The 13222-nt window shown below is 30.8% G+C and overlaps 1 protein-coding gene across 1 annotated transcript; it reads right to left on the bottom strand.

Moving 5' to 3' along the window:
* Nucleotides 1-3576: 3576 nt before the first annotated feature.
* LOC100775204 (protein MANNAN SYNTHESIS-RELATED) lies at nt 3577-9654 on the bottom strand. Its single transcript, XM_003533697.4, has 6 exons — nt 9174-9654; nt 6279-6423; nt 6089-6159; nt 5704-5789; nt 4472-5045; nt 3577-3914 (listed from the first exon to the last, which is right to left on the bottom strand). The coding sequence occupies exons 1-6, from the start codon at nt 9279-9281 to the stop codon at nt 3636-3638; spliced, it is 1263 nt and encodes a 420-aa protein (XP_003533745.1). The 5' UTR covers nt 9282-9654; the 3' UTR covers nt 3577-3635.
* Nucleotides 9655-13222: the final 3568 nt, after the last annotated feature.

A 13222-nucleotide genomic window follows, 5' to 3' on the forward strand; every position in this document is an offset into this window, starting at 1 on the left:
CATCAAATTTTTTTCTGTTAGCCTTGAGTGTTGAGGCATATCATAAACATCCAAAAACTCCTAAGGTAGAGACAGATGGAATGCATTTGAACAAAATTTCATGTGGAGATTTTTGATGCAGAAATTTAGTTGGCAATTGTTTATTATATGAACAGCCTGTGAAATAGCTTGTGTCCAAAAGAAAATAGGTAAATGAGCATGAAAAAGTAAAGCTCTAGCCACAACAAGAAGATGCTAATGTTTTCTTTCCACAATCCCATTTTGTTGAGGTGTCTCCACACAAGAAGTCTGATGGAGAATGCCTTTGGAAGCATAGAAATTTTGCAATGCAAATTCAGGGCCATTGTCTGATCTAATGCTTTTAATTTTGATAGAAAAATGAGTTTCAACCATAGATATAAATTGTTTGATATGATTTGCAACTTCTGATTTTAGTTTTAGAAAAATGATCCATGTATATCTACTTTTGTCATCAACAATAGTAAGAAAATATTTGTGTCCAAGTAATGAAGGATGAGCATAAGGACCCCAGATATCCATGTGCAGCAAATCAAAACATTGAGAAGAAACAGTAATGCTATCAGGAAAAGGTAGCCTCATTTGTTTGGCAAAATGACAAGTGTCACAAGGTTTATTGGAGTTTGTACAATCAATGGAATAATATAATTTGATCATTTTGACAAGTTTATCATGAGAAAGATGTCCTAACCTATTATGCCAAACATTGCATTTAGTGGAAGGAATAATATTGATGTTACAAGTATAGGAAAATTTAGTTGGTGAGGAAGACATGATGTAGCCAGCTCGCAATTCAGCTGCTCCAATCATCCTCAATGAGGTGGGGTCCTGTATAGAGCAACCAGTAGGGTGAAAGTTCAAGGAACAATGCAGATTAGTAATGAGTTTTGAAATTGAAATCAAGTTAAAAGTGAAAGAAGGAATAAACAAGACATCAGCAAGGTAAAACTGGTCATTAAAATGTATAGTGCCTGCCAAGTTGGTTTGAATTTGAGATCCATCAGGTAATTTAACAAGGATAAGTATGATTGTTTAAGGCATTGAAACTGAGTTTGGGAAAAACAAACATGATTAGTAGCTCCACTATCAAGAACCCAAGAGTTTATGTTGGAACTATAAGCATGAAGAGTGGCACAAAATATACCTGAATTTCCATTCTTATGAGAACCAATCAACTGATTAGTGGGGTGAGAGGAAGAGGCTTGTGAAGTTTGTTGCAATAAAGAAAGGAAAGCCTTATGTTGCTCTGGTGTAAAAGCTGTAGATGAAGGATCTGCAACCACCTCTTTCTGTCCAAGGGATTGCAAATCATCTTCAATTTCTTGATCATCCAAGGAGTATTGGTTGATAGCACCCCCTCATTGCAAGTGAGGAGGGTAACCATGTTTCTTGTAACAAGTGTCAACCATATGGCCTATTTTGCTACAATAAGAACAAATCTTGGATCCTCTTCCTCGACCTCTTCCACCTAATGAATGGCCTCCACGACCTCGGCCTCTGCCATAAGAAGCATGGCTGGTATCCATTTGGCCTCTGCCATAAGGACCATGACTGGTATCCACTTGAGCAAAAACTCGAGAATCATCAGACTAAACAAGCTGCCTCTCTTGTTGAATGAGAATAGAAAAAACTTTGTCTAAATCAGGGAGGGGTTTCATCATCATTATGTTGGATCTAACTATGGAGTATTGTTCATTGAGGCCCCTTAAGAATCTAATCACATAATCAACTTCTCTGTAACTCTTAATAACAGGAATAAGATCACAAGCACAAACAACAACACATGTGTAGGAAGGAATAGGGCAAAAATTGTCTAATTCTTGGATTAAACCTTTCAATTTTGTAAAGTAGGTAGTGATAGTAGCATCACCTTGTTTAAGAAGATACAACTCTTCTTGTAAGTCACTAATGTGAAACACATCTCCTTGATAATAGCGTTTCTTGAGAGTAATCCAAATATCCGAAGCAGTCTCCATCCACATAATGGTTTACAGGATTTCTGGATCCAGCGAATGATGAAGCCATGAAACCACCAAGGTATTACAATGATCCCAAATAGTGAAATTATGATCATTGAGAGCAGGACGAGGCAAAGAACCATCAACAAACTGGACCTTCTTCTTGGTTTTCAGGGCAAGGAGCATAGCATGTGACCATGAGTGATAATTGACACCATTGAGAACCTGAGCAACAATAGCAACACCAGGATGCTCATTGGGATGAGTATAATAGGAATTCAACAGGTTGACAAAAGTTGCGCTATTGATAACAACATTATCAGCCATGAATAATCGAGGAGTATGCTGGAAGATTTTGATTCAAAATGAAGGAATTGCAACAACAACAACAATGGTTGCAAGAAGGAATCAAGAGCACAACAAAAAGAAGAATATCAACTGATACCATGTAGAGAAAATAAAATTGGAAGAGAGAAATAGATTTGGAAGAGAAAGAGCATTGTGCTCAGCATTTCTCATTATTCCATTGATTCAACAAATACAAAGGGTAAACCAACTTATATAGAGCTTGGTGAGTTTATAACAGAAAACTAACTATAACAGAAAAACTAACCAACTAACTATAACAAAACCAACTAACTAATAGAAAAGAAAGACAGAAAAGCAGAGTTCAATAGTAATATTGGACAAAAAATTAATATGTATAAATTGATAATAAGAATAAATTTCACTTAAAATTGTTATAAGTTATAATATTTTTATTTAAAATCAAAATGATATTAATTTTTCTTACAAAACAGTTTTAAGTGGAACGGGTTAATTCATAGATTTTTTTACTGGTTCAGTGAGTTATTGTTAAATACAAAATTAAAATAGTGATGAAAATAAAATTTGTGATGTATTTCAAATTTTTTGGTTATGCTTTTAATTAGTTTGTACGTAATAGTTCTTAATAAGTTATTTGAGTACTTTTTAAATTAGTATATTTTTTTTCTTCATTTCACATACGAAATGTAATGCTATGAAGTATGAACGTAAGACGGCGAAGAATATGATAAAGACAGTCTTGGGTTATTTCTATATTGATTGAAGGTGGAATTGCGGCAGCAATTTTATACCATGCTGTAAAATATATGATCCTGAAATGTTAATTGTTCTTATATAAGATTTAGTTTTCTTTAAATTGGATATAGGGGCCAATTCATTTTATTTTAATTTTTTATTCTTCGTTTCTAAAAGTAAGATCCGATCTGATTATTTGAACTTTGAACTATATTGGCTTCATCTAGAGCCAAGACCAGTTGGAACTAGCTATTAGTAGCTGGTTTATTAACTTGGTTAAGCATATAATGTTTTTTATTTTTAAGTATAAATATGGGTATGCTATTATATGGTGTTACTAATTAGTAACTAGGAAACAAAATTGTTTAGATTTCAATATTATCTGAGTATATAGAATTTTTTTTGAAGCTAATGGTAATTTCTAGTGGTGCTTATTAGAGGCCTTGCTAACAGATTTTTGGACTGCATGGGTGAATTTAAACATCAAAACATAAAAGGCAGATATTAACAACTAACACGTGATAACTTCCTCACGAAATGGAAAATATAGCTGCACACTTTTTATTTTTTTATTTTAACCATAACCACTGGGGTAGTTTAACAAAAGCATGCATAAGCAAAATGGTTCTTTTGGGACTCATAGGAAGAAATGTAGTCAGAGGCTGAAGCTGATGGACCAGCTATTTCAGCAGGAACAAGTATCTGGTTTTTCCCTGATAAAATTCTCATCCCAGCAACATTAGCATAGAAGAGGCCAGGAATAGAGGGCACGAAGACTTCACTTTTGGAACATATGTAGAAATCAATGACCTTCTCAAATTCAGAGCTTTTTGATCTGAGAAACTTTCCCTTCTTGTCTTCTGCCATCACAGTTTCCTGTTGAAGCAAAAAGATGTGGACTTCATTCAGCAGTGAAAAAGTGAAATTTGATGGGAAAAAAGTTAAGTGTTTATAAAATTAATTTTGAATGAAATTGGTTTTGATTAAAATTGATTTTGAAGTAATGTGATCTATGTTTGAATGTTATTATTCTAAAAGCAAGTTAGAAGTAAAACTCAATGTAATTTTTTTATCTAATGCAAAAGCTACCTAAAGTTGCATTAATTCAATATCAATTTTAAACTTTGAATCAATTTCTCAATGCAGAACTAAACAAGTAACAGTATGTAGAAAAAAATTCTGACCTCCAAAATTATGGTGAAAAATTGAAAAAGTCTGAAGCAACTATTTGTTGCTTTGCTCTTCAACGTAGTTTTGGAATTGATTTTGGCAGAATTAAAAGCTAATCCAAACACACATTAAACATTTTACTAGAAATCACTTTAGCTGATATTGTAATGTGATTTGAGTCATGTATCGCGAATTTAAACACACTATCACAAACCATGAAGCTTGACTAAATGAAATTAGAATTCGGGTCATTGTAAGACTACCTTGGTATAAGTTTTTGGGAAGATATCTTTTAGTGCATCAAGATCAGAATTCCATTTGGTTTGAGTCACATAAACAACAGTAGTCTCTGGACTGAATCCAATCTTCTTGAGGAATTCACCTATCTCATGTGGCTGGTAACAAAGTTTTCTTCCTGAGACATCTTTTTTGTGACACTCCCTTCCCACCATCTCAGTTCTCAAGTCCACTGCAATGAACTTCCCATTTGAGTTCTGGCTCCAACTTTGTAGTTTTTGGATCATAGAGTCCACAACTTCAAGCATCTCTGCTTGCAACTGAAGAATTCCAAACATTGCTTGGCATGCAAATGAGTCAAGGTTCTTCTTATTTCCTGCTATTGTTGGATTAACCGAGGAAAAGTATGATTCAATCTTTACAATCCCCTTTGCTTTGTATATTGGTTTCACTATCCTTACAATGTAGTCTTGTGAAACCCTGTTAGGTACCTTCACTATTGGTGGATTTCCATTGGTTACAGGCAGTGTCTTAGTTACTCCCACCAACCCATCCAGCCTATTAATAATTTTCTGAACATCATAAATATCTCCAAGGCTCCTGAAATGAAGTTAAATATGTTAAAGAATTTGATATATGTTAAAATATTGATGAATTAATCTTGAGACAAGTTCTGTAGTAACTTAAAGATTGCAAATACTTAGAGATATAAGGTGGATTGAATAGTTAAGGGAGAAGGGAAGATGGAAAAGGTCGCAGGTTTGATCCTCTTTCCTAACAAAATTAACATTCTAACAAATTAATATTTGCCAATAAAAAAAATATTTCAAATACTTGATGAAATTAAGAAATATGAAATCAACTTTATGAGGCAAATTCTGCACCACTATGACCCCTGAGAAAGCAAAACAATTGAAAATACTTGGCCATTACCAAAATGATTCATATGAAAAGCCCTCAATAAGTATTATTATACAGCTTGGTAATTTAGTTAAAAGGGATAGCTAACTTTATGAGGGTAATTTGGGAAAGCCAAGCCTCAGATGATACACTACTTCATCCATGCAACCAATAATAACAAGAAGTTCATCGAACTCTATCCTATGCCGGCCAATATGAGTATAAATCTATAGCATAACAAAGCTATGAAGAAATAATACTTGTGTATAATTCTACACAGAAATAGAACCTCTTGATTATAAAACAAAAAATAGAAATGATTTCAAATAGAACTTATCGTGTTATATAGAGAACGCACATGCTATATCCCAATTTGCTACTCCTGATGTCTGGAAGCACAAGAGTGGCTCCCAAGATTCTAGCTACCACCACTGCATCAGCTATCTGTGCTTGTCATCCCAGAAATGTAAAACCAGAAAAAAGAATGTAGAAAAAGAAAAGGAAGAATTGAAACTGAGTTATAAATTAACTTGAGTTCAATGTCTATGCACTAAATTTTTTACACAGGCAATCAATCATAAATCATCATTAATATGATTTTTCATATAATTGTTTAAAAATCAAAAAACTTATCATATACGACCATTTTTTGATTAGGTCACATTGTAATAATCTTTCAAAGTAGTAAGAAAACAACCAAAATGAAAAGAAAGAGAAAAAAGTGGGGCAACAAATTAACTTGCCTGTGAGATATGATACTCAGGGCCATTTGTTAAGGAGAATGTGATGAAACCTTTAGATTGATGTGCCTCTTCTGCAGGTCCAATAAAAAAGATTCATTCATAATAACTGATGATGCTTCTACTTGATAATATTTATGCATTCATCAATAAGTAACAAAACCAAGATAGATTATGAAAGATGGGAACTTACCAAGTGAAAGGGGGTTCCTACATGGTTTAAGTCCTTTACCATTTTCCATCAAAGACTTTTTGCTTACATGTGAAACCGTTGCAAGGGATTGGTCAATGACTGCTTCAGAGGCATTCTGGGATGCTGGTGCTGCTTCAATATTAACCTTCTCATCGTCAAATGTTAAAAAAAACTTCATTAGTTACTTTGACTAATGATTTGTAAACATATTATTTTTTTCTCTCTCTTTCTGTGACATTAAGCATGGCGATTTCTTGGAAATGAGGGACTAAATTCATATGATTTTTTAAAGCTTAAATATCAAGTTCATTTTTTTCGATAAAAAATATCAAATCATTGATAGTATAAAAGTATAAAGACTTCAACTACTTTAATCGAAAATAAAAGGACTAAAAACTCAATTTTTTTTCCCTGTCTCTTATACTTTATTTTTTTTTCTCCTTTCTTTCTCTCTAACCATCCAACTTTATAAAGTTAAACTTTTACAAGTGTATTACAGATTTGGGGCATAATATCCTAATTCATAATTTAAGTTTTACCTAAACATTTATATAGAAATATTTAAGTTTTACCTAAACATTTACATAGAAATTTGGGCCTGAAGGCAAAGGGATCTATTTATTTGAGGAGTTAATGTTTGTTTTAACTTTTATTTTTACAAAGCTATTTCTAATTGAAACTATAAATAAGAGTTTAAAAATTAGAAATTGTTTGTTATTTTTTCATTTTTTTCAGCTTGGAAGTTCTTTTTTTAAGATAATTTTTTTATAAAAAAAATAAAAATTACTTTTATTTAGAAATAGTTATTTTGTGTAATAAAAATTACAATTATAAAAACAAAAAATATTATATAAAAGAATTTAATTTACATTTTTTTAATTTAAAAACATTAAAATTGTGTATTTCAAATTTTATTTTTTTTAAATGTTAAAAATATTTTTTTTACATAAAATTATTTTGATAATGCAGTCCAATTAATAAATATTATAAAATATTAAAATAAATAAATAAATAAAATATTTAATAAAGATTTCCAATTAATATATATATATATATATATATATATATATATATATATATATATATATATATATATATATATATATATATCAATCAATCAATCAAAGAAATTTAAATATTGACTACAAACGATAAAATGTTTAAGTTATTCTATATATATTGTTGTTTAAGTGATATAAAATAAGAATTTTATTACAATAAAATACAATAAGTAAGATATATTGGAAGATAAAGTATTCAGTCACAAATATTTGGAATTTTTTTTTTTTTGGAAATTGAGATATTTTTTATAACAACTACTAAGATGCCATGTTTAGATATTAGCTATGCATGAACCCGTTATAGTAGGCTTAGTGGCGGAAGGTTTGAATGGTATGCATGGAATTATATGTTCTAACCTTAGTGTCATTGTGCATTACACACTAAAAAATATATTAGCTATGTATATTAGCACATTCCATGTGGGATTACATCTAAGTGTATGTTTGAAATCCTATCTCCTATCCTTATTAACACAAAAGTGACAAGAGTAGCATAAGATGAACGTGTGTTTCTTCATACATGTACAACAATCTAAACACATGGTAAGAAGGTACATATATGAGATCATGTTTCATGTGCACACTCTAAGTTTGAGACGAACTTTACATTTGTAAAACAAAATTAAAAAAATAGTGACGTAAAATATAGACACACAAGATTCAAAGTGAGGTGTAAAAAATCTACACAAACTCATCAAAAGCTCTCCCAAGTATATGTTTGGAATCATGCCACATATTCACGTTAACACAAAAACAACATAGAGTAGCATTAGATGAATGCACGTTTCCTCATACATGGACACGAGTCTAAACACATGGCAAGAAGATACATATATATGGCACCACGTTTCATGTGTACACTCTAAGTTTGAGATGAGCTTCACATTTGTACAACAACGTAATAAAAAAGTAACATAAATATAAACACAATGAGGTGTAAAACAATATACACAAACTCATCAAAAGTTCTCCCAGATGAATTTTTTGAAACTTCTTATCTCATGGTTTCTTCTAGAAGATAAACTAATTGTTTTAAGAGCTTTTACATAAACGTGTTTAATTAGCTTAGCTTTTACTTTTAAGGAAAAAACAAAAAAATAAGTTCAAACATTAATAAGTCTTGCAAATTACTTCATTAAATAACTCTTTTTAAAATACAAAATTTATGTATCTATATAATATTAGCTTAATTATCATGCCTACTAAATTTGAATAAATTAAACATTCATACATATATAATTTTACAATATATAGGACATCGTGAATGGTGACTCACTTTTTTCTGCATTTTTAAATGTTACCTTATTATTGTGAATTTTCAATTAAGGAAAAGATTTCAAATCTCTTATGAGTTGAAAAAAAAAAACACAAAAAGGAAATTAGGGAAAAAAATTGACTCTTGACCATTTTGTGTTAAAAATTCAGGTCTCTCAATAGTCTCTAATTGCACTAGGTTGTGGATTACAACACACTTTTTCCACTCATTATGTTGTCCTTCTCTAGTCTTACTTAATATTTTGCCTTCTTCTTTATTAAGAAAAGATCCTAAAAATCACTAATTATTTTAAATGAATAAAAATTAAGGGTAATTTCCCTTTATTAACAAAAGAGTTCCAAATAAAGGTGAAGTGACCAAAGAATTTTTACTATAACAATTAAAAAATGATAGACTAAATGCAAGCAAAATATTTTATATTTAGAAACCAAAATCTTTCATTAATAATAATAATAATAATAATAATAATAATAATAATAATTGATTAGGTATAATCAAAGCTTAATTTTTCAAAAGATCAAAAGGAAAGTGAGACAAGGTTAATTTGAGGTGACTTACATCATACATGGAATCAAAATGGTCTTTCTTGATCATGTTCCCCAACATTATGAACATAGAGAGAGTGAGAAGTCCAGCCAAGGCTTGCCTCAAGTCCATTGTTGACATTTTTCTTTACTCAGAGAATCCTTTTAGAAACTTTGTATCCTCTCTAGAACTAAACCCTCTAAGACCACAATATGTTCTATAAAAAGCCTTGGTTTTGCTGATCCAAGAGGAAGACAGCACCACAAAAGCTAAGAGATGAAACAAACAGAGACGAAATTGACAACCTGGTTCAACATGCACACAAACTTTTTGTTGCCAAAAGCCATTGTTTTTTAAACAAGAGAGTCATATATGTTTACCTTATTGCTCTCTCTATGTATTTGGTTTCAATTTGTAGTTAGTAAAACCAACAAGAACCAACACAATAGGTAGATAACTTGGTTTTTAAGTATGTTGTTAAAGAACTTGATTTATGACTAATGTATGAAGAAGACTTTGTTAGGAGAGACAAGTTGAACTTAATTTAATGATCCATACGTTTTGAACCCTACTATCGGTTAAAAATATCTTTGGTGCAAACAAAAATAGTATAGCATAGGCTCAAGTTATTGGTCCAACTCCTTTTTTACATAAAAGACGCCTGGTTGTATGCACTTTAATTTATTCAAGTGACTCATCAGAAGATTGTGTTTGTCATGAAGAGATATTTTTAGTCTCATGGAAACTTTACCAGCTTTTGTTCGTAATTGTGTATTTGGTTTCATATGCTCTCTCTCTATCCAAGAAATTATGTAAAATTTTCTATCTCATTTTATGAAAATAACCATGATTTCTTTGCTCACTCTTATTGCAAGTAGTTCTAATTTTATTCTGTGATCTATTTGTAATTATAATTAGGATTTCATACAAAAAAATATGTCATAATTTTTAAACCAGATGTATCCTTAAGATTATTTGTTTTAACATTTTTAAGCCTTGAATGTCCGTTGAAACCAATGACACTAGAAACATGGATTGGTGTTAACATGCATTGGAACATGTGCAAACTCAAAAACAAGCACGTACTAAATTTGTTTGTGCTTTGAAGGAAAGACATAATAAAATGATTATTGGTAATAAAAATATTGTTATAACATGCAAAACAAAATTGTGGGATTTTATTTTCTTTTTTGTCGTTTTCATTTTTTCTCCAGTCGGTCCAATAAGATTGTAGTACTTATTTTATTTTATTTCAATTCTCTATTTTTTATAAGAATAATAATAAGACAATTGCCATAACTGATTTTACATTTTTACCAACCTAAAAATATAATTGAACTTTAAAATAAACATCACATAAAGAATAATTTTAACAAAAAAAAATGATTTTCAAGGAATATATATATATATATATATATATATATATATAGAGAGAGAGAGAGAGAGAGAGAGAGAGAGAGAGAGAGAGAGAGAGAGAGAGAGAGAGAGAGAGAGAGAGAGAGAGAGAGAGAGAGAGAGATCATATGAAAATCACTTCCTTAGATATGAATGAAAATGATAAATTTCAAATCTTAAAATTATTTTGTCTCTCTCAAAAGTCTCTTTGATTGATTATAGGTTGGTAGGCACATGTCGTTCCCCCTTTTGGTCTATTTGTTCTTTCATTTCTCTTTTCCTTCCTTTGGAATGACCTGTAAGGATTTTGATGTAAAAATTTCTCATGAGGGTTGTGCTGGTTGTGTTTCCATGGAGGGTGAGGTGGTGGTGTTGTTGATTTAGGGAAACCCTTATTTTGTGTTCAATATCTTCTTCTACTCCTAAAAATATTAGCTTGGAGTATGGTAAGGAAAACTTTAAATTGATTTGATTGTTTTTATTGTGTTTATTATGCTTGGAATGATGATGTACATGGTGTTTGTTGATGTTTATGAACTTGGTTGAGTCTTTGCATGAGATTAGGATGAGTGGGTATACCATTAATAGTCATGAAATTCACAAATTTGTTGTCCCATCTTTGCTTTGGCTCAACAAGAATCCCTGTAGCGAGGCCAAAAAATGACATAATGGAGCATTTAACTTTAGGAGATTTCGGTCCAACGGGAGTTTGGTTCAGTTTGGCCATAAAAGTGATAGAACGGAGCATTCATCTCCAAGTGTTTTGGCTCAACGATAGAGTTGTGCGGCTAGGCCAAAATGTGATTCAATAGAGCATTCAGCTTTAGAGGAGCTTTGGCAAACCTTAACTTTGGCTTGCTAAGCCAAAAATGTGTTAAAATACTTATCTTTTTTATTATTTATATGATTTTAAAATATTTATACAAATGTCGTATGTTTAATTATAAGATGAATTATTATTAATGAAGTAAGACTTTGAAACAAAAATTGAGAGGTGCAACAATTGTTATCAAGCTTACAATTGTCTTATAAGAATTTACAAAGGAGATTATTTGTCGATATGCATATGCCATAATTATTATATAAGAATACAATTATTTTGGTATTGGAAAGGATTTTGTTGAATGCAAAATTATGAAGACTATGATGTTTTGAGAAATTAAAATGGAATGTTGATAAGATGATGATATATGTGATGTGAATGTGAATCTTGTATGGAATTGTCTCTATATGTTAAAAGGAGTTAGTTATGTTCCTTTGGGAAGACTATGATGTATTGAAATGGTCAGAGAGTGAGACCATATTAATTGACGTGGCTTATAAGGGGTCACTTATATGATGTTGAAACTCAATGGAGTAAAGTCAGTTTTGGATATTGAGGTTGTCTATTGGTTTATGATGAACATCAATTGTGATGATGGATGTTGGTGATTGTATTATGTTGAGAATTCTGATAGTTGATGTTGAATGTGATTTATGATGTCAATGACTCATAATGACAAGTGGTGATCAAATTATGCTATTGATGTTATTTGAGGATTTATGATATGATTATGTTTCATATATCATGTGAGATGGTTGAGTTTTTTATGTTGATGTTTATTTGTGTTTATCGATGAACAATATAAGATTACTTTTATATGAATTGAGTTTTGTTATAAGTTTATGAACTAAGTATTGTATAAAATTTTCAATTATTATGTATAGTATTTTTGAAGTATACAAAGTTTAATTTTCTCATTTTTTCTTACATTTGGAATTCATTTATTTGTGTATATGTATAGTTTTGTTTTGGTAAGCTTATCCTTACGTGTGACATATGTGATTGTGACTATAATGATCCCGAATTAGACATTTTCAAGAGGGCAAATAGTTGTTATGGTGGATCTTCCTCTTAGAGGCATGCTAGATGGAGCGAACAATGGAATTGAATTGCATTTTTCTCTTTTTTTCCCCTTGGTCTAGTTTCATGTATAGAAATTATCAACTTATATTTGTCTTATGCATATTTTCCAAGAGTTTTACGTAATCAAAGATTTATCTTCTTTTAAAAGGTTGAAGTATCATGAGGCTTCTAATTTTATTTAGACATGTTTTACAACATCATGGTTTATATCTCAAGTTCTGAGTTTAATTGTTGGCTTAATTTGGTTTCAAGGAAAGTTTATATTGTATTTTCATAAATAAACTATTTAAAAAGGTTTTCAATTAAACAAAACCATATGCTTATATTAGTTGGTTATGTAACAAAAGTGGGTCGCTACAATAAAGAAGGGAGATCGAGGGACTTATCATCACACTAAGGGTGTGTTTGGTTTAGAAAATGGAAATAGAAGATAAATTTTTTAATTAAATAAGAGTTTAAAATGTGTGGTGGGTTCTGCATGAAAATTACACAATTTCTTTTCTATTTTTTCCTCTCATCCTAAACCAAACACAACCTAAGGGAGCTATCCAATAATCCTGAGATGAAAGAAAATATGCTATAGGAAGAAGAGCTTCAACCCTTTCAACCTTGAGAACCAAAAGAGTGTCTTGAGGAGGAAAGAAATGAGAGAGCAAAGTTAGGGGAGGGCTTTAATCTTTTTTTTTTTTATGTGAGTAACTAGAGAAAAAAGAGGATTTTAGAGGAGTTGAAGGCTTTCATTCCTTCTAAGGCCCGTTGTAGCCATACTCACATCTCCCTT

The sequence above is a fragment of the Glycine max genome, chromosome 9 (assembly GCF_000004515.6).
Source record: "Glycine max cultivar Williams 82 chromosome 9, Glycine_max_v4.0, whole genome shotgun sequence".
Lineage (NCBI taxonomy): Eukaryota > Viridiplantae > Streptophyta > Magnoliopsida > Fabales > Fabaceae > Glycine > Glycine max.